This window comes from Ovis aries, chromosome 26 (assembly GCF_016772045.2).
Source record: "Ovis aries strain OAR_USU_Benz2616 breed Rambouillet chromosome 26, ARS-UI_Ramb_v3.0, whole genome shotgun sequence".
Taxonomy (NCBI): Eukaryota; Metazoa; Chordata; class Mammalia; order Artiodactyla; family Bovidae; genus Ovis; species Ovis aries.
Window position 1 is genome coordinate 19,241,154 of NC_056079.1, and position 18,483 is coordinate 19,259,636.

General features: G+C 43.6%; 1 protein-coding gene across 2 annotated transcripts in view; it reads right to left on the reverse strand.

Moving 5' to 3' along the window:
- ZDHHC2 (zinc finger DHHC-type palmitoyltransferase 2) overlaps positions 1–18,143 on the reverse strand; it is a 66,357-nt gene extending 48,214 nt beyond the window's left edge. For both annotated transcript variants that reach the window (XM_015104574.3, XM_042241248.1), the window contains exon 1: positions 17,791–18,143. In XM_015104574.3, coding sequence (XP_014960060.1) covers positions 17,791–17,917 — 127 coding nt within the window. In that variant the 5' untranslated portion in view covers positions 17,918–18,143. The remainder of the gene's footprint in view (positions 1–17,790) is intronic.
- Between the last annotated feature and the right edge of the window lie 340 nt (positions 18,144–18,483).

Consider the following 18,483-nt stretch of genomic DNA (forward strand, 5'->3'; position numbering starts at 1 on the left):
CAACCAAGGCCTGTTCATGTTCTGACAGGGCTTGGCAGGCATCAGCATCTCACTGTGAGGACTGGAGGAATTGTGTGATTTGGGGAGAAGTCAAAGGTAAAGAATCTGCCTGCAGGGCAGGACACACAGGAAATGCGGGTTTGATCCCTGGGTCAGAAAGATCCTCTGCAGAAGGAAATGGCAACCCACTCCAGTATTCTTGCCTGGGAAATCCCATGGACAGAGGAGTCTGGCAGGCTACAATCCATGGGGCCACGAAGAGTTGGACACAACTGAGTGACTAACACACACACTCTACATAAAATAGATAACTAATAAGAAACCTACTATATAGCACAGGGCACACTACTCAATACCCTGTAATGGCCTGTATGGGAGAAAAATCTAAAAAAAGACTGATAAATGTATATGTATAGCTGATCCATTTTGTTGAACACCCGAAACAAACACAGCACTGTAAATCAACTATACTCCAATAACAGTTGTTAAAAAACCAAACATGTTATGATCCAAAAGGTTATTCAAGTCATGTGTTATCTGGGCGGCCAGGATTCCATATCAGCCACCAGGAGCCTCTGTAATGCTTAATGTACCTGAAACAACATCACAAAATTATCAATGAACAATACTATGAAAATTCGCTACTTGGTGTCAAGTGAGCCTTTTAGAGTTTGCAGCATCCACACCCCTCCCTTCTACCAGGTAGACAGGAGGCTGCCCTTTTTCTCTTTTCCTACCTGCTAGGCTGTGAGAGCAGATGCCCCTCCCACCCCAAGTCTTCAGTGATGGTTCCTGTGTTAGTCAGTTGGATCAAGTACCGCAGCCTGGTGACTTCTACATCAAACAGCCATTTCCTCACAGCCCTGGAGGCATCAAGTTAGAGACTGAGGTGTCAGCAGGACTGATTCCTCCTGAGGCCTCTCTCCTTAGGCTGTAGATCACTATCATCTCCCCGTATCGTCATAGAGTTTTCTTCCTGTCCATCTTTAGGTCCAAATTTCCTTTTCTTACAAGCAGACCAGTCATACTGAATTAGGGTCCACCCTAATGACCTCATTGTAACTTAATTACCTCTTTAAAGGCCTTATCTCTGAATTCTGATGTCCTGCAAGTTAAGACTTCAACGGAAGAATTTGGGGGAAGACACAATTCAGCCCGTAACACTCTCTGAAATAAGACTGCAGCCTTAGGACTTCCCTGGGGGTTCAGTGATTGAGAATCCACCTTGCAACGCAAGGGACATTGGTTCAATCCCTGGATGGGCAGATTCCACGTTGCCGTGGAGCAACTAAGCCCACGCGCCACACTATGGAGCCTGTGCTCAAGAGCCCAGGAGCCACAGCTACTGAGTCCACGTGGCTTAGAGCCTGGGCTCTGCAGCAAGAGAAGTCACCGCAGTGAGAAGCCCGAGCACCACAGCGAAGAGTAGCCACCACTGGCCGCAACCACTAGAAAAGCCGGTGCAGCAATGGAGAGCCAGCACAGCCTAAATGAATAAAGACTTCAGCCTGAGAGGGGTGAGGACTGAGTGGGGGGTGACAGGGCCTCAGGTAAGGGGCGATGGTCAAATGACAAGGGGTGAGAATAAACTAGAGGAAGGCAGTGTTTTGTTAAATGCTTACTATAGGCCAGGATTTGCACTAATTTTTTTCAAATGTTTATCTCATTGAAACTTTACAACAATCTGTAAGGAAGGTATTACTATCATAATCTTGAAACCTGGGAAGACAGGCTCACAGAAGTACAGTAACTTTCCTAATGTCATTCAGTCATAATCTATGATGCTAGGATCTAGATGGGGCAATCCCTGGAAACCTGGGTTCAGTCCCTGGATTGGGAAGATGCCCTGCAGAAGGAAATGGCAACCCAATCCAGTATTCTCACCTGGAGAATCCTATGGACAGAAGAGCCTGGTGGGCTACAGTCCATAGGGTAGCAAGGAGTCAGACATGACTGGGCGACCGACTTACATAGGATCTAAACAGCAAGTCTGCCTGGCTCCAAAACCCTCTCAAGGATTCCACCTGCCCCCCCAGGATCTGTGACATCTGATGAATGCTCTCCAGGCTTCTTCATCCAGGGGAGCGGTTCTTTTTCTGGTTGCTCCCACACACTGGCACCTGGGCCGCTACCTGGTACTTCTGATGAGGGATGCTCTAGAGATCAGGGTTTAAGATGTCCTCTTTTTGTCACACTTCTTCCATCAGCCAACTTAAATATAACCTGGAAACTGGTCATTTTACAAACTTTGGGCACAAAAAATCCAAACATTTGGTTATATTTCAGGGTTTAAGAGTTCAGCTTCCCTAAGCTTTCAATTCAAGAGCTGGGGAAGGAAGCGAGCTCCGGGTTTCCAGGACGACAGTGAGAGAGTGATGTAGGGCAGACTGGCGGATGGCACGGGGGCTTCTCATCCGCTCTTCTCAGCCATAGACGGAAAGCTCAGTCTAGAGGTTGGCCTGCCCAGATACACTCCCTGACAGGAACATCCTTCACTTGTAGCAACTGACGATGAAGAAGGATGGAACCAACAGCCATCCTGGAATGGGAATTTGTAATTCTTACTGCTAAAATTGTCCAAGTCAGAAGTTCTTCTATTTCTCTCCACATTTCTTTAGCAATTTGACCAAATCATTCCTCTTAATACCTAAGAAGCTCTATGGAAACATCTGGCATAAACTCTTAACCTTCCCTTGTGGGCTTCCCTTGTGTCTTAGCTGGTAAGGAATCCACTTGCAATGTGGAAAAACTGGGTTTGATCCCTGGGTTGGAAAGATCCTCTGGAGAAGGGAACAGCTACCCACTCCAGTATTCTGGCCTGGAGAATTCCGCAGACCATACAGTCCAAGGGGTCACAAAGAGTCTGACGTGACTGAGCAACTTCACGTCGAACTCTCTCAGAGGAAGGCTGGGAACACAATGAATGTCTGTACTCAACCACTGAGGATGTGCTGATCTTCTGATGCACCAGTTCTGGCCCTGAAAGAACTCGCTACCACTTTTGCCTTAGCAAAGAGAAAGACAATCCCTGACTCACTGAGTGTACTAAGCAGGGCTGGTAAACAGTGAAATCTGATCTTGGGGCTGGTCCCTGGCTTAGTGTCCTTACTTCAAAGCTTACTCACTGGAATCCTCTAATCCCTCTGTCTCAATTAAAATAGAGGAGACTCCTGGTGCCAGCAAGCTCTGCAGATTTCAGTGCAAATGAATTTATTTATTCTATTAGAATGGTATGGGTCCCTCCTCTTTAGCTCAAGTTCCTACAATGCCTGGGTCTTTTCAACTCCAGTCCCCTTCCTTTCCAATTCCAGATGCCTTTCTTTGGGTTGGCCACAGAAGCATGACCGATGCCTCTGAACCAGGCCGGCTGGTGTGGACACTACATCTTCAGACAAGGTATATAACGCGCTGTGCTCAGTCTGATCCGACTCTCTGCCGACCCATGCACTGTAACCCACCAGGCTTCTCTGTTCATGGTTCTCTAGGCAAGAGGTCTGGAGTGGGTTGCCATTTCCTCCTCCAGGGAATCTTCCTGACCCAGGGATCGAGCCTGAGTCTCCTGCTTTGCAGGCAGATTCTTTACTGTCTGAGCCATGAGGGACCTAGCCAAGGTCTACCTGGTCCTCAAATAATGGTTGCCCACTATTGAGGGGAAAGTCAAGCAGGGATTTTAGATCCTGTAAACATCTCCCTCATTAGTCAGAACCCACATTTTAGAATTGGAGTGGCCTTAATTATTATTTTGCTCAATGTAACCACTCATCTTTCTTATATATGTGTGAATTTATTTATTGGTAATAAGCAAAAATCCCACTTGTATTTTGGATATTTCAGCATTTAAAAATACACATATAAAAGCAGATGAAAACAATTTTTGTAGTTTATTTTTTAATGTCATTAGATCAGTCTCTTACTACCTGGTCTACTCAGAGGACCAAACAATCACTTTCTGATTTATTAAGTAGAAAAATCAACATTTCTTGTTTGCTTCTCTATGGAAACAGATAACCTTCTAAAACTGTCTCCCAGGGTTCACAGCTATATGTTGAGTACCAAATCATCAAGGTACTTAGAACAGAGCACATATAACATATTGACAAATTAAACCAATATTTCTAGGTTCTTTGTAAGTTATCTGACACTTCTGTAGTACTCCAGAGAAAGGAAGTGTGCAAAGCTATAATTCCAACCTCAGTATTATGATGCTCATCAGAATAGAATTAACAGTGGCACAAGTAAAGGGATGACTTAAAAGATTTAAAACAACATTAGCAGCAGCAATAATTACTACAGCAGAGCACTGCAGAATGGTTCCCTTCAGTCTAGGTCACCAAGAAGCAGTATTTTTACTTATAACTTTACTGTCATCAATTCATGAAGTAAACTTCTCACACACACAATCTTTCTTTGATCTCAGCTTGAGTTACAGTCTATATTTTTCCTCTTACTTGAAGCAAATCACAGCCCTGTCCTACACTGCATTTATCAACAGCACCAGCTCAGTCTGCCTGACAGTAATTGCAGAGATAGAACATATATCCAGTTGCAGCAAAAGCAAATTTAATATAATCATAAACTGGCAGGTCACAGATAAAAGGCACGCACAGCTACTGCTATAAGGTGTAAGAGCACAGTAGTACACAAATACCACCTAATTATAGCCCAGATGTATTCATTAATGTAAACGGGAACCACTACACAATTGTGCACAGAGCTGAGGAAGACAGTCATCAATATTTGGACTGAGCCTCTTCCTCTGCTCAACGTGGGAGCCGCATCTCACATTTCCTACTTGTATCCCTCCACCAATTATATGTATTGATCTTTGTTTTCTGTTCCTAAAACCACTGTCAGTTACCCCAGATCTGGAGACGACACAGTCTGCTATTCATTCATGAATCGTGCTTCCTCTCCGTGCTGTGTACAAGGATCTAGCTCATAATTAACACGGTAGGTTATTGACACATCCACAGATACATGTATGTCTCCCCATGGCTCCCCACCAGTTCATGTTTACCCAGTATATGTACCCTTTAAACTTGCTAATGTGTTGCTCTTTGAAAGGCTAAAATTTCTATCAGTTAGCGTTAGTGTTCTGGTTACCCAAACACTGTTGTTGAATTTTAGACTATGTACAGTAGGCCAGCAGGTCTCAACGTGCACCTGATGGCCAGCATTTTCATGAGGGACACAGCGCCTAGTAAAGTCTCCTACATGGGCAAGATGGGATTAGTCACAGTCCCACAACCACCAACTTCGCTGCAGCACTGTGAAAGTACAAGGCAGTTAAAAATTGCTCTGATGACATTGATATGGACCTCACAGACACTTCCCGGGACCCTTAAATTTAGATATGTTTATAGGCAGCTCTGGAATCACATTTCCAACAAAAATCACCTGCTCCAGAAAAACAGTTTGCGGGCCTCAAAAAATTAGGCACACAATTACCATACAATCCAACAATTTAGGGATGCCTGTTGTGCTACAGTCCATGGGGTCACAGAGAATCAGCTACAACTTAGCGACTGAACAACAAGGCATATACCCAAAGAACTGAAATCAGAGATTTGAACGTGTATCTGCAGATGGATGTTCACAGCAGCATCATACACAATAGCCCAAGGTGGAATCAACCAAAAAAGTTCACCAGCAAATGAAGAGATTTAAAAAATGTGGTATATAATAAAATGCAATAGATCAGTAAGAAACTCTGACACATGCTACAACGTGGATAAACCTTAAAGACATATGCTTCAGTGAAATAAACAGACAAAAAAAGACAAAACACATGATTCCATATATGCGAGGTCACTAGGTCAGTTATAGAAACAGAAAGCAGAACGGGAAGGCTGGCCGACAGGGAGAACAGAGAGTTACTGCTTAATGGGTACAGAGTGTCACTTGGGATGAAACAGCGCTGGAGATGGTTGACGACGACGCGTGCATAGCAATGTGAATGTACTTAATGCCGCTGAACTGCACACTTAGCACAGTAAAGTTTTATGTTGTGTATATTTTACCACAATACAAATTTTAAAAATCATCTGCTCCAGAGACTATTCTCAAACCACAAATTGAGGTAATTTCACCTGCAGATAAAGTCTCTTTCTCATCTCTGGTTATTTCCACAATGAAGAGTTTTCATTGTTTAATTTTTTCAGAAATGTGAGCTCAGAAATGGTAAGTAGAGAAAAACAAAGCTTTATTGAGATACAGATGTCTAGCTAGGCATTTCCACTGAAGTGGTTCATTCATGCGTCCTTCTAGATTCTCAGTGTTTGGGATTCAGAAGAATGTCTAGGCAAAATGACAAATTCCACGCCTCCTTGGCCTTTTACAGTCAATAGGAAATAGATGAAACTATGAATGAAAAATCTAAGGACTTCAAGGGTCTTGGATATTTTTGGATATTCACTTCATACACACATCTGTCTCAGACTGATGGCTTCAAATTAAAGTTAAATTATGTACAGCATACTCTATTCAAGTAGGCTGAGGCGAGGAAGGGGAAGTTGCAATCTTTTAGGAAGTCTTTTTTGTTTAATCTAAAATGGGTTAAACTTTTAGCATTATCAGGGGAGATTTCAGTTATCTGAAAACTTTCAAAATCTAACATAACATCTCTGGACAATGTTGGCTGACTTTGAGTGCTTCCTGAAAATGCATGTCACTTATTTCTTTAGCAATTATTTTATAAGTATATTGGTGCAAATATTTTGCATAGTCTATAACTTTTCAAATGGGTTATACAATTAATTTTGTCATCTAAATCCTTATTATAACTGATTACATTTCAATATTCAGAAAGGAAAAAAAGAGGCATGTGATTGTTACATTTGTGTATTAGTTCACTAGGGCTGCCATAACAAAGTACCACAGCCTGGGTGCCTTAAACAACAGAAATTTATCTTCTCACAAGTCTGGAGGCCAGAAATCCAAGACCAAGATTTAGCAAGTTTGGTTGCTACTGTGGCCTCTTTCCTTGGCCTGTGGACATATTTTCCCTGTGTCTTCACATGATCACTCTGTACATGTGTGTCCAAATTTCCTCCAATCATACAGTATTAGGACTCATTCTAACAACTTAATTTTAACTTAACTACCTCCTTAAAGGCTCAGTCTCCAAACAGAGTCATGTTCTGAGGTACTGGGGGTTGGGATTTCAACATATGAGTAGGGTGCAGCGGTGATGGTACAACTTGGCCCATAGTATATTGAAACTGTAAAAACATTACAAACTTCTTTATGAACATCTGAGTGATCAAATAATAAAAAGCTGAAGCAGATAATTCTCTCATAAAGGATTCATGTTCTCCGAGGCTTGAAATGTCTACTGTGATCACAAAAGGGTCAATTAACAAGTTCAGTGAGCACCCATTCATTAAAGAGAAGTTATGTCTTGAATGTTACTCTGTGTCAGGCACCAGGCTACAATGGTAACCAGACACAGTTACTGCTCTCACGAAATTTTCTACAGGTTATCTTCAGAATATAAGAAAGTTAAGCTTGCCTAACAGAATAAAATCTTTGTAATTTGGATAGAACAAACTCAGGTATCCCATCAACTCACACACTGGTATATGTCTTTCATTTTGGTAGAACTTTTGAGATTAAATTCAGGGGGTCTTCGGAGCATAGTTAGTAATCAAACAAGAGTTTAATCTCTCACTGTTAAGTTCTCAGTCCCTATTTTACTTGCCATTTGAACATATTTGTCAACTGGGATTGCACCCTCCTCCTTGATACCCTCTCTTCCCCAGGTTCCAGGACCCCACAGCCTCTTAGTTTTCCTCTACTTCACTAGTAATCCCTTCTCAGTCTTCCTTGCTGGTTCCTACGCATCTCCCAAACTCTCAATGTTGGTCATCTTTTGTTCTCATCTCTGCTTAATTGACATTCACTCCCTTGGTGGAACAAATGTATCCAAGGTTAAGACTTTAAATTGATTTATATGCTGAGGACTCCCCAATTTTTCTGGTCCAGACTCTCTGCCAAATGCCAAACTCATCTGTGCAATGCTTACTCAGCGTATCTGTTCCCACATCTCCATACCACTGCTGATCAACGGTCACCCCGTCCCCAACCATCTCTGTTCCACTGTCTCTGATTTGTTCTTTCTATCATCCAACTAGAATGTAAACTCTAAGAGCCATGAACAAATATTTTTGAATGAATGAATAAAGAGGTAGTCAAGAAATATGGATGGTTTGAAATGCATTCAACTCTTAGATTAAAACTGCTTGCTAAAATGCAAGTTTACGGGGGCCTACAAGGATCCCTTCCAACCAACATAAAGCTCTCAGTTCTGCATATTTTATAGTGTGTTCTAGTCCTAGAATAAGCTGCATTTCATTAAAAATAGGCTCTAATTAAAACCTTGGTTAAGTCCAGCTGGTCTCTGCCCTTCATCCTTTTACATTAATGAACCTCCCTGGAGGTGCCCTGGATAATCACTGCTCATAGTTAGGCATCATAAATGCCTTACTGCCTTCTTAGAACGTGTGACATGGAGTTGTCCACTGTGTAAAAAACCTGATCACAAATTAGCCCCTGCAATTCAGAGCTGGCTTAGAATTTTCATGTTTGAGGCTCATAAAACTGAAATCTTTTTCTTGGTTGGTAAATGGTACCAGGTGTCTCTCATTTAGAGCTCAGCATCAGCTGTTTTGGAGCAGGCTGTCTTTCGTATTTCCAGTGTGAATTATACAGACATCACAGAGACTGTACTTCAAGTCGCACCATCTCTCACATCCTTACAGACTTGGTGAAAATCCCCACTTCAGATTCGGCCACCTACTACCTCTTTTGAGCTGACCTTTGGGCCCTCCAAAACCATCAGCAACACAATCTAGTCCGGGTTTTAAGTCACCTCATCCCAAACATACTCAAATACTGTGAAAATCCATTTTTTATATAACGTGATCAACAGAGATAGAAATTTAATTTTACCTATATGTAAGAAAATAGATATGCATTACAAAGCATTCTGGTCTCCCAAATTTCATCAAGTTAAAAATCAAATAAATCTATAAAGTTCTTGGAAATACATGAAATGCTTTTTACAAGGATTATACCTATTATAATATAATCATGAAGATAAACTACCCCTTGAAACTACTGTACTCTTTGGACATTTGGTTTTAAAGGATGTAGAGAAAAAGATTTTTTTCTTTTATTTTTGCTTGGTGTTTAATGTATTGATACACTGATCTGGACTATTCTGTTTCTCCAGGGTAGCAATGCTACTGAATAAACCCAAAGAGGTCGAAATATTTTAAGTATAGCAGGAAAGCTTAATTGACATTCCACATGAGGAGAAATTTCAGGACACCATGGAGAAAAATTGGCAAAGAAATAAAGCTCAGTCATCTATAAAAGCACTTCTCTTTCATTTGCATTTAAAAATGTAATCAACAACATATCTAAAATGAACTGCTGTCAAGTATGCATTTCAGAGTGCAGAGAAGCACTGAGATGATAAATGCAGCAGATATTTTTGCTCCAGTGTCTCCCAAATAAATATGATTTTTAACATTTCTGGACTAATATTTATAATTCAATTTAAAAGTCACAGTCAGATGAAAAGTCAAATTAGGAAAAATGCTACACAAAGGTTTCAAATGCGATTTCATTTTGAAAGGAAAAATATCAAGCCATCATAGCTGGTGACTTTCTTGCTAACATATGCTTCTGAAGAAATCAGGTCATCTACCTCCTCCTCGCTGCCCTCATCCCAACCCTGCCCTGAAAATTCCACCCTTTTCCATTATCAGCATTTGACTGAGATAGCATTTGATTAAGATATAACAAAAGCACCCTTAAAAGAATAACAGAAAAAATATTACAACAATTTTTAATGGACCATTAGAAAAATTAATTCAATTATATTATACTTTTATTATTAATTCTTTGTAATATATCTACACGGTAATATAAAACCATAGGTTTCCACATAGTATTATGACTATCTTTCTAAATGATCTTTGGAAAACTGTTTACCCAACAGAGAACATTAAGAATCTATGGCTAATCTATCACTTTGCAAGTAAGATGAGACAGTATTTCTCCAGTCATCACAAACAGTGTTGGAGTCTCAGAGGACCCACAAACTCATCACTTCCTAAGAGGGTTGAGAGCTGAGATACAACAGTCAAAATGCATGAAGTCAGCAGTATAAATCACAACATGTAAGCCATGATTCCATAATTTTCCATCAAGATGAAAAAGAAAAACGCATGAGACAAACAAAAACCACTGAGAATTTTCTCACTGAGAACTCCTCATCCATACTAATCTCTGGAATATTTGTCTTGTTTGTTTTTTGTCTCCCTGGCACTTCTCCCCACCATGAAGGCCAAAGAGATCCAGCACCTTGCTCTTGCTAAATAAATCCTGTCGCCTGGGATGTGGGCTCAACAGCAGCCCAGGCGGCTGATGCTCCCAGAAGCATCTTTACTGAGTCACAGGAGCAGGGCGGCTCCAGGGCGCGGGCACGGCCAGCCACGAGGGCAGCAGCTCCTCCAAAGGCATGATGTCCACTCCAGCTCAGCCACCTTCTCTTGGTTTCTGCTTTATTTTCTAAGCTGGGTTCTCCAGCCTTCCCGTGGACTCAACCAGTTGTATTCGAGAAGTTCTCTGCCTGCTCACATTCACTCAGCAAGTCACAGGTCCTGAGCTGGGAGCAGAGTGAAAGATGCCCAGGCATCAGGGAAGAAATGAAGCAGCAGAAACAGCCCCACAGGGCACAGCTGAGGCAAAAATCACTGCTCGTAATCTTGCTCTGAGATACTTCTATGTGCAAGGTTGTTAATGAGTAGACAGCCCCATTACTAGTGATATGCTCTCACTTCCCTGGTGGTCCAGTGGGTAAGAATCCACCTGCCAGTGTAGGGGTCACTGGTTCAATCCCTGGTCCCGGAAGATCCCACATGGGGTTAGCAACTAAGTCCTTGAGCTGCAACTACTGAAGCCCGGGAGCCTTAGAGCCTGGGAGACGCAACAAGAGAGGCCACTGCAGTGAGACGCCCATGTAACACAACTAGAGAGGAGCCCCCAATCCCCACAACGAGAGAAAGGGTGCAGCAACGAAGACCCAGCACAGCCAAAAGTAGATAAATAAAATCTTAAAAAAAAAAATTAGTGACATGCTCTCCATCAGCTCTTTTTACCTACTGATCACTCTCATTTAACCTTGGTCCAGCAGCCGGCTCCCAGGAGAGGGATGTTTTGTTTTCCATTTTTGCTTTCCTGCCCCTGAGCTGTGGGAGCAGCACTGTGAAAGTTAACCACCCTTCTCCTTATGCCCAAGCTGGGCAGAAGGCTTCAGTTTTGCCTTGTGTTTCCAGAAGCAATCTCCCCCCTTAGCTATTAGGAAAAGATCTCTATTCAGTTCTCCTCTAAACCATCTCTGTGGGGAAAAAGTGCCTGGCACGTAACAAGGGTTCAATAGATGCTTTTGAATGAATCCTGCCCCACTGCCTCTCTGAGGTTGGCCTCTTTCTAACCTTGTGGAAATGCACCTTCTCTAGAGACAATTATCTTGACTTAAGAAACCATCCCTCCAGCTTCTGGCTTAATTACTGGAAACACTCGAGCAAGTATTTAATTTGATGGCATGCACGACATTCTCAGTAAGCATATGAAAGCAAACTTTTTTCCCAACAAACTTTACATTGTTTTGACTTCTAAACCCTCTTCTCTCATTTATTTACAGGATACAATTTCATGTTTTCATAAAATTTACCGACATTAATTCATTCAACATTTATTGAGTATTTGTTGTCTCTAATAGGATTTAATAGCAAATAGTAATGCTGCATTGTCTAATATACAAATTAAAAGTAGTTTTCTGACACACTAAATGGAATCAAGAAGGCATTAAGCAGAGTCTTTTAAAGTCAAATGGTACATAGGTTAAGAATCTGTAATCTATTTCATACATTTGAATTTTAGATTGGAGTAATGTTGAGTTCTTATCCCTCTATTTAGATATTTTAAAAATCTTTAAAATATTTGATAATATCAAGAAAAGTTACAGAACTAATACATTTCACATCATTACTGTCAACAAGAAATAATTTCTAATTATGCATTAAATATTTTGTACCTGTAAGTCTTCTATGGATGTCACTGTCCATGTTACTAAAAATGATTTAAATAATTATATATGGTAACATTTGTATTCTCAAGATCATTTGTCTGTACTTTTGTTCTTAAAAAGCTCTAATGTCCTGCATAAGCTTTTAAAATGATAGTTTACCAATAACAGAAACGCAGTTCTTCCTCTGTGGGGCTCAAATTCATTTCCTGATGGAAAACAACTTAGACTCCCATTCAGTTTCCATCCTTGAATGTGTCATGACCTTAAGTGAATGGTAGCTCATCAGAGAATCCATGGTGAGGATTCGTATGTTTAATCCTTAAAGATATCCTTAAAAGAGGGAAAACATAATTTTCTATCTCCCAGAATGACCCCTAAATATGTAGACTAATTCTTTTAATTCTTGAACATCTTCAATAATCACGGTGTAATATGAGGCTGCAATCATTTCTGAGAGGTGTTCATTAATAAAGACTGCACAATCACAAAATTCTAAAAGTCTAACTTTTAACATACTCCAGGGTCAGTAATATATTGCTCAAGGGCCCAGTCTGACCTGCTATTTTAATAAATAAAGTTTTATTGGAACACAGTCAGACCCATTTGCTAAATTAGCTAAAGTTGCTTCTGTACTACAACAGCAGTGTTGTAACTATCTAGCCCAAATTATAAACCCTCTTAAAATTCTGAAATCACTGTGTAAAGCTTACTTTTAATGAGTTGTTAACTCATTAAACAACAGCCATAAAGTTTAACAAATTTGCTAAGGGACTTCATTGGGCTAGAGAGATTTGGCAAGAAGTTTGCAAGGAAAAGGAGACATTTTAACATTTGCAGCACAGCAGCTGAAGTCACATTGGTTAATTTGGAAAAGACACAGAACTGGTAGCAACTCTGAGACATTTAACATCTTCATCTACAAATCCCAAAGGGAGTTGGCCTAAATGATTTTTAAGTTTTTCAATCTTCCTGATTCCTTGAAATGACTTCAGTAAGCCCACACGCAAACTCGGAACCCTATGAGCACACAACTCAATAACAAATATTTCCTGGCACCCACCGAAGGTCAAGGCAGGGAAGGAAAACATTTTAGAAAAGTGGAAACCAAAATGATTACAGAAAGGTATGTGGAGCTTTACTGTGTGATTCTTGAAACTCTCCTGTAACTTTGAAAACGTGAAAGTCACTCAATCGTGTCTGACTCTGCAACTCCACAGACTATACAGTCCATGGAATTCTGCAGGCTAGAGTACTGGAGTGGGTAGCCTTTCCTTCTCCAGGGGATCTTCTCAATCCAGGGATCAAACTCTGGTCTCTAGCATTGCAGGTAGATTCTTTACCAGCTAAGCCACAAAGATAGCCCAAGAATAGTGGGGTGGGTAGCCTATTCTTGCTCCTGCGGATCTTCCCAACCCAGGAATCAAACCAGCATCTTCTCCATTGCAGGCAGATTCTTTACCAACAGAGCTATCAGGGAAGCCCATAACTTTGAAATTATTATCAAATAAAAAAGTATAAAAATGGTTGAAGCAATTTTACATATTCTCACTTACAAGAGGGAAACTTCAGTTACCATATTCAACTTTGTTGAATGGCCATAATGGATCTGGAAAACACATTACCCATGCTCAGTATGTTCCCTGAAGCAAGCATGCCTGCAGACTACCCTCATCCCCTCTATCCTGCATCCTAAACACCCACCTTATAAATGTAACCCTTAAATTTATTAATATCGTACTATATGGAAAATGAGCTAACTAGAAACTAAAAGGACCAAATGACAGATAAGACATTAAAGAAGCTGGAGAGGGGAGAGTAGTGGGAGGCAGAAGGAAGGCAGAGAAGAAACCAGTTCATCAATAAACTAGATAAACGCGTTCTGAATGATCACAAATATTAGCAGCTCTATTTTAGCTCTTCTCTGGTGGAACAGGAAGGAAACTTACCCCAAGTACTTGACTCTCATACAATGTATGTATGCCCCTTATATTTTTTATGTACACATATTCCAAAAAGAGATGGGAGTTTATTTTTCTAAAATCCAAACAGTAAGCAAACATTATGCTAATTGAAAAGTGCCTAGAGAGCCACACACATCCAGGTTGTTAAATATAGAAACCCACTGTAATGAGAACCATTATCTCTGGTTTCCAAGGATACCAGGGTAAGCACTACTCCTAAATTGCAGTTAATTCAGCAAAGGGCACAAAGTCATTTATATTCAGGGTCATCCCAGCTGCGAGCAGATGCAGAAGGAAGGCTAAACCGCCCTCTTTTTCTATTCTGTTCATCACCAGCTCCAGCTGCCAACCCCCACCCTCTGGTCCCAACCCTAGCCAATGATTTCTGGGTGAAATCTGGAAAATCAGCTTGTAAACAGCGACTTCTGAGAGAAAAAGGATCTACAAAGGGCAGGGCAGTCAGAGATGTGAACAATGCTGGGGATGGGGGTGGGTAGGGAAGGTTGGCATTCCTCGTTGTTTGTGAAAAGGACTGAAGCCTAGTTTTGTGTGCCCGCCACACTAGGGGCCCTCTTTCCTGGTGCTTATGAGAGATATGACTTAGCAAGGAAACCACCACCATCATCTTCAGGGAATTGCACAGCTAATTTCAAACCCCACCCCCCCAACCAAGACTATTCAAGCTTTTAGAGTTTATCACTCTTAAACTGTCACAGTTTCTAGAATTAAGTTTATTGTCAATTTGCTCTTCTAGACTCTGGGCTTCCCAGATGGCACCAGTGATGAACAACCTGCCTGCAAATGCATGATGCAAGAGACACAGGTTTGATCCCTGGGTCAGGAGACAGATTTTTGGGTGGGGAAGATCCTCTGGAGAAGGAAATGGCAACACACTTCAGTATTCTTGCCTGGAGAACCCCATGGACAGAAGAGCTTGGCAGGTTATAGTCTATGCGGCAAAAAGAGTCAGACATGACTGCGCATGCACGCACTCTAGACTCTAGGATCTAGACCTTTCATAGGGTTACTTACAACCTGTTTCTATGGCTTTAGTATAAAAACTACTTTCTGACAACTTCAGAGATATTGCCTCTAAATCATTTTGTTGTTGCTTATTCAAGGCTATTTATTGATCACTTTCAACATGACAGGCATTGTACCAGGCTAGGGAGGCAGTGAGACAAATGATATCAGACTTCACTTTTGATGATCATGGAAAGGATCAGTAACAGACCATGTCACTTAGTTTAAAAAGAGGCATTTGGGATGTCCCCAGTGGTCCAGTAGTTAAGACTCTGCCCTTCCAATGCAAGGGGCATGGGTTCAATCCCTGATCAGGGAACTAAGATCCCATATGACCCCAGTACAATCAAGAAATTAAAATAAATAAGAATAGCAAAATAATTTAAAAATAATTTTAAAAAATAAAAATAGAGGCATTCCTCCCTTAGTCAAATTTACACTTACTAAAATACTGGTGTGGGGTTTCATGGATACTTTAGATTTATCTTAAACTTATAGAAAGTGAAAGTGAAGTCACTCAGTCGTGTCCGACTGTTTGTGATCCCATGGACTGGAGCCCACCAGGCTCCTCAGTCCACGGGATTCTCCAGGCAAGAATACTAGAGTGGGTCGCCATTTCCTTCTCCAAAACTTATAGAAAGTATATACAAATTTTAAAAAGTATATGTAAAAAAACTTACAGAAAAAGAAGTATATATATATATGGGCTTCCCAGGTGGTGCAGTGGTAAGAATCCACCTGCCAATGCAAGAGATGCAAGAGACTCAGGTTCAATCGCTGGGTGGGGAAGCTCCCCTGAAGTAGGAAATGGCAATCCACTCCAGTAGTCTTGCCTGGGAAATCCCATGGAGACAGGAGCCTCGTGGGCTGCAGTCCACGAGGTTGCAGAGTCAGACATGACTGAGCATATACATACATATGCACGTATATAAAATTAATATCCAGATAAAACAGCAATCTTCCATTTTCTTCCTCCCCCAATACCTGTCCATTCAACACAGGAAGACCTCCATGCAGAACTCAGCTGGGGCAGAAGTAACCGGAAGGGTCAAAAAGCTCTCTCTGCCTTCATGTGTTTCCTCTTGATGGACATGAGACTGCATCAGGCTAAGCTTCTTAGCTTAATGTGATAAGGTGAATCAGTTTGCCTGTTTTGATAATTGAGGCCTTTTGAGACACCCCTCTCTTGTGTCAATTCCATTAATTGGAGCTGCTCACTGCATCCCAGAGAGAGAACAAATGAAATACAACAAAGGTTTCTAATAGTTATGTAACATTTACAGTATCCCTCAACAAGGCAGGTCCTTTAAAAACTAACGGTTAATACAAAAAGTACAACATGGTTCTGAAAACTTTCTTGCTGTACATTTTAGATAACTTGAATACTATGTACTTAGTTGAGCTGTCCTGATTTCAGTACACAATTCTTAAAAAAAAAAAAAAAGCTCGCTTTTTTGGGGGTACTGAAATATTGTTTCTTAATCCAATAAACAAAGTAATAATATCAAATCTTAAAACTATACAAAATGGAAAATCAGTCTCAATTCTCTTTAAAGTTAGTCATTATTTTGGTGTATTATTCTGACACTTGCTATTTCTCACAAGGGGCAACATTTTGAGGTAAGACGGCTTCGGAGAAGATTCTGTCTGAATCAGGCAGCTTGCAAAACGCTTAAGTTGAGCAGGCCACTCTTTAACCTTTCTCCTGGTCTCATCAGAAGCTAGTGCTCTGGAGGATGAAAACACAAGTCACTGGCAGAAACGTCATCGTCTGGCTTATCCTTTTCTGACAACACATGAGCTTTCACAAAACCTCTAACGGAAGCCTGCTTACATGAAGGAACAGAACTGTATTCCCTAGCTGTGCATAATCAACTTTTTGTTTCCTTCTCATCTTCAGCACTGACAGCACCCTAATCCACCAATTCGGGAGCCTAAAACTTGGACTTGAGCCACTTGGCTCCCTGGATGAAAAAACAAAACAAAACAGCGGAAGGGTCGCCTCTTCTTTTCTTTCTATTATCCTGACACCTAAATTCCGGTCTTGCGTATCGCATAGATCTCTGAAAACACTTTCTAGTAGCTCACCTCGTCCCCCGCTCCATCCTCCTCCCTCCACCTCTCCGTAGCTAGAAAGTGTCCAATTGACAATGTTCCAATCGTAAAGGCAGCAAAAACGGCCCTTCGTGCTGTCACAAATGTCTAAAAAGTGGATTAGAGACCACCAGGGAGGGACAGCTCGGACACCCGTGGCCCCCGTCCTCCGCGCGGGGCTGGCGCAGCTCGGCTCCCGGCCCAGCCCGGAGCCCTCTGGGGCCCAGCGCAGCCTCCCCGGACCTCCCCGCTCGGCTGGGCGCCGGGGGTCCCCCGCTCTCCCGGGTACCGGCCAGACGAGGGAGGGGGTGTGGCTGGGCTGCGAGCGCGCCGGGGTGGGGGTGACACCGTCACCGGAGAGTTGTCTGGGGAAGGCGACCGTACTGGGAGTGGAAGGAGACTGCCCCGAGGCTGTTTTCGGCCGCGGCGCCGGAGGAGCCGCAGCCAGTTGGTGGCGCCCGGGGCGCTCGGGGGTCCGGGGTGGGTGGGGAGAGCCGGGGCGCGGCGCCGGGCGCTCGGGGTCCCCGCGTCCCGGGACTGTCAGGTGGGAGGCGCGGGGGCCAGGGGCGCGCGGGGCGGCGGGGCGGCGGGGCGGGCCGGGCGCTCACTCACCGATGCACAGCTGGATGGCGTAGGCGTAGTAGGACCAGCCGAGCAGGAGGCTGATGAACACCACCGGGATCCAGTAGAGCACCCGCCGGCACCGCCGCCTCACGCTGCCCGGACCCGAGGGCGCCATCTTCCAGCCGCATCCACCTGCCCAGCTCCGCTGCCGCCGCCGCCGCCCGCGGGCCTGGCTCCGGGGCGGGCTGGCCGCGCCCGGCGGCCCCGGCGGGACGGGCCCCGGGGCGGCGGCCGGGTGCGCCGCGGCCACTGCCGCCGCCGTGGCGCTAAGTCCCCATCCCGCAGCCCCGAGCCGGCGCCGCGGACTCCCCGCTCCTCAGCGCGGCGGAGGCGGTGGCTGCGAGAGGAGGGCGCGGAGGCGGCGGCCGGGAGGAGCGGACGACAAGCGGGAGGAGGAGGAGGAGGCGGCGGTGGGAGCCTCCGCCCCGCCTCCGCGCGGCCCGCCCGCCCCCCGGCGTCCCCCTCCAGGCCGCCGGCCCGGCGAGGCCCGCGGCGCCCTCCGGCGTGCGCTCGGGGCACTGCCTCCGGTGCCTGCCGCGCCCCAGGCCCTCGCGCCCTCGCCGCGGGGCACCTTACGGGCATCCGAGCGTGGAGAGAAGGTTCCCACCTTGGCCCTTCCATCCCCGCCCTTCGCCCCGGGTCCCTGGACCCCGACGAACCGGCCCCGCGCGGGGCGAGGAC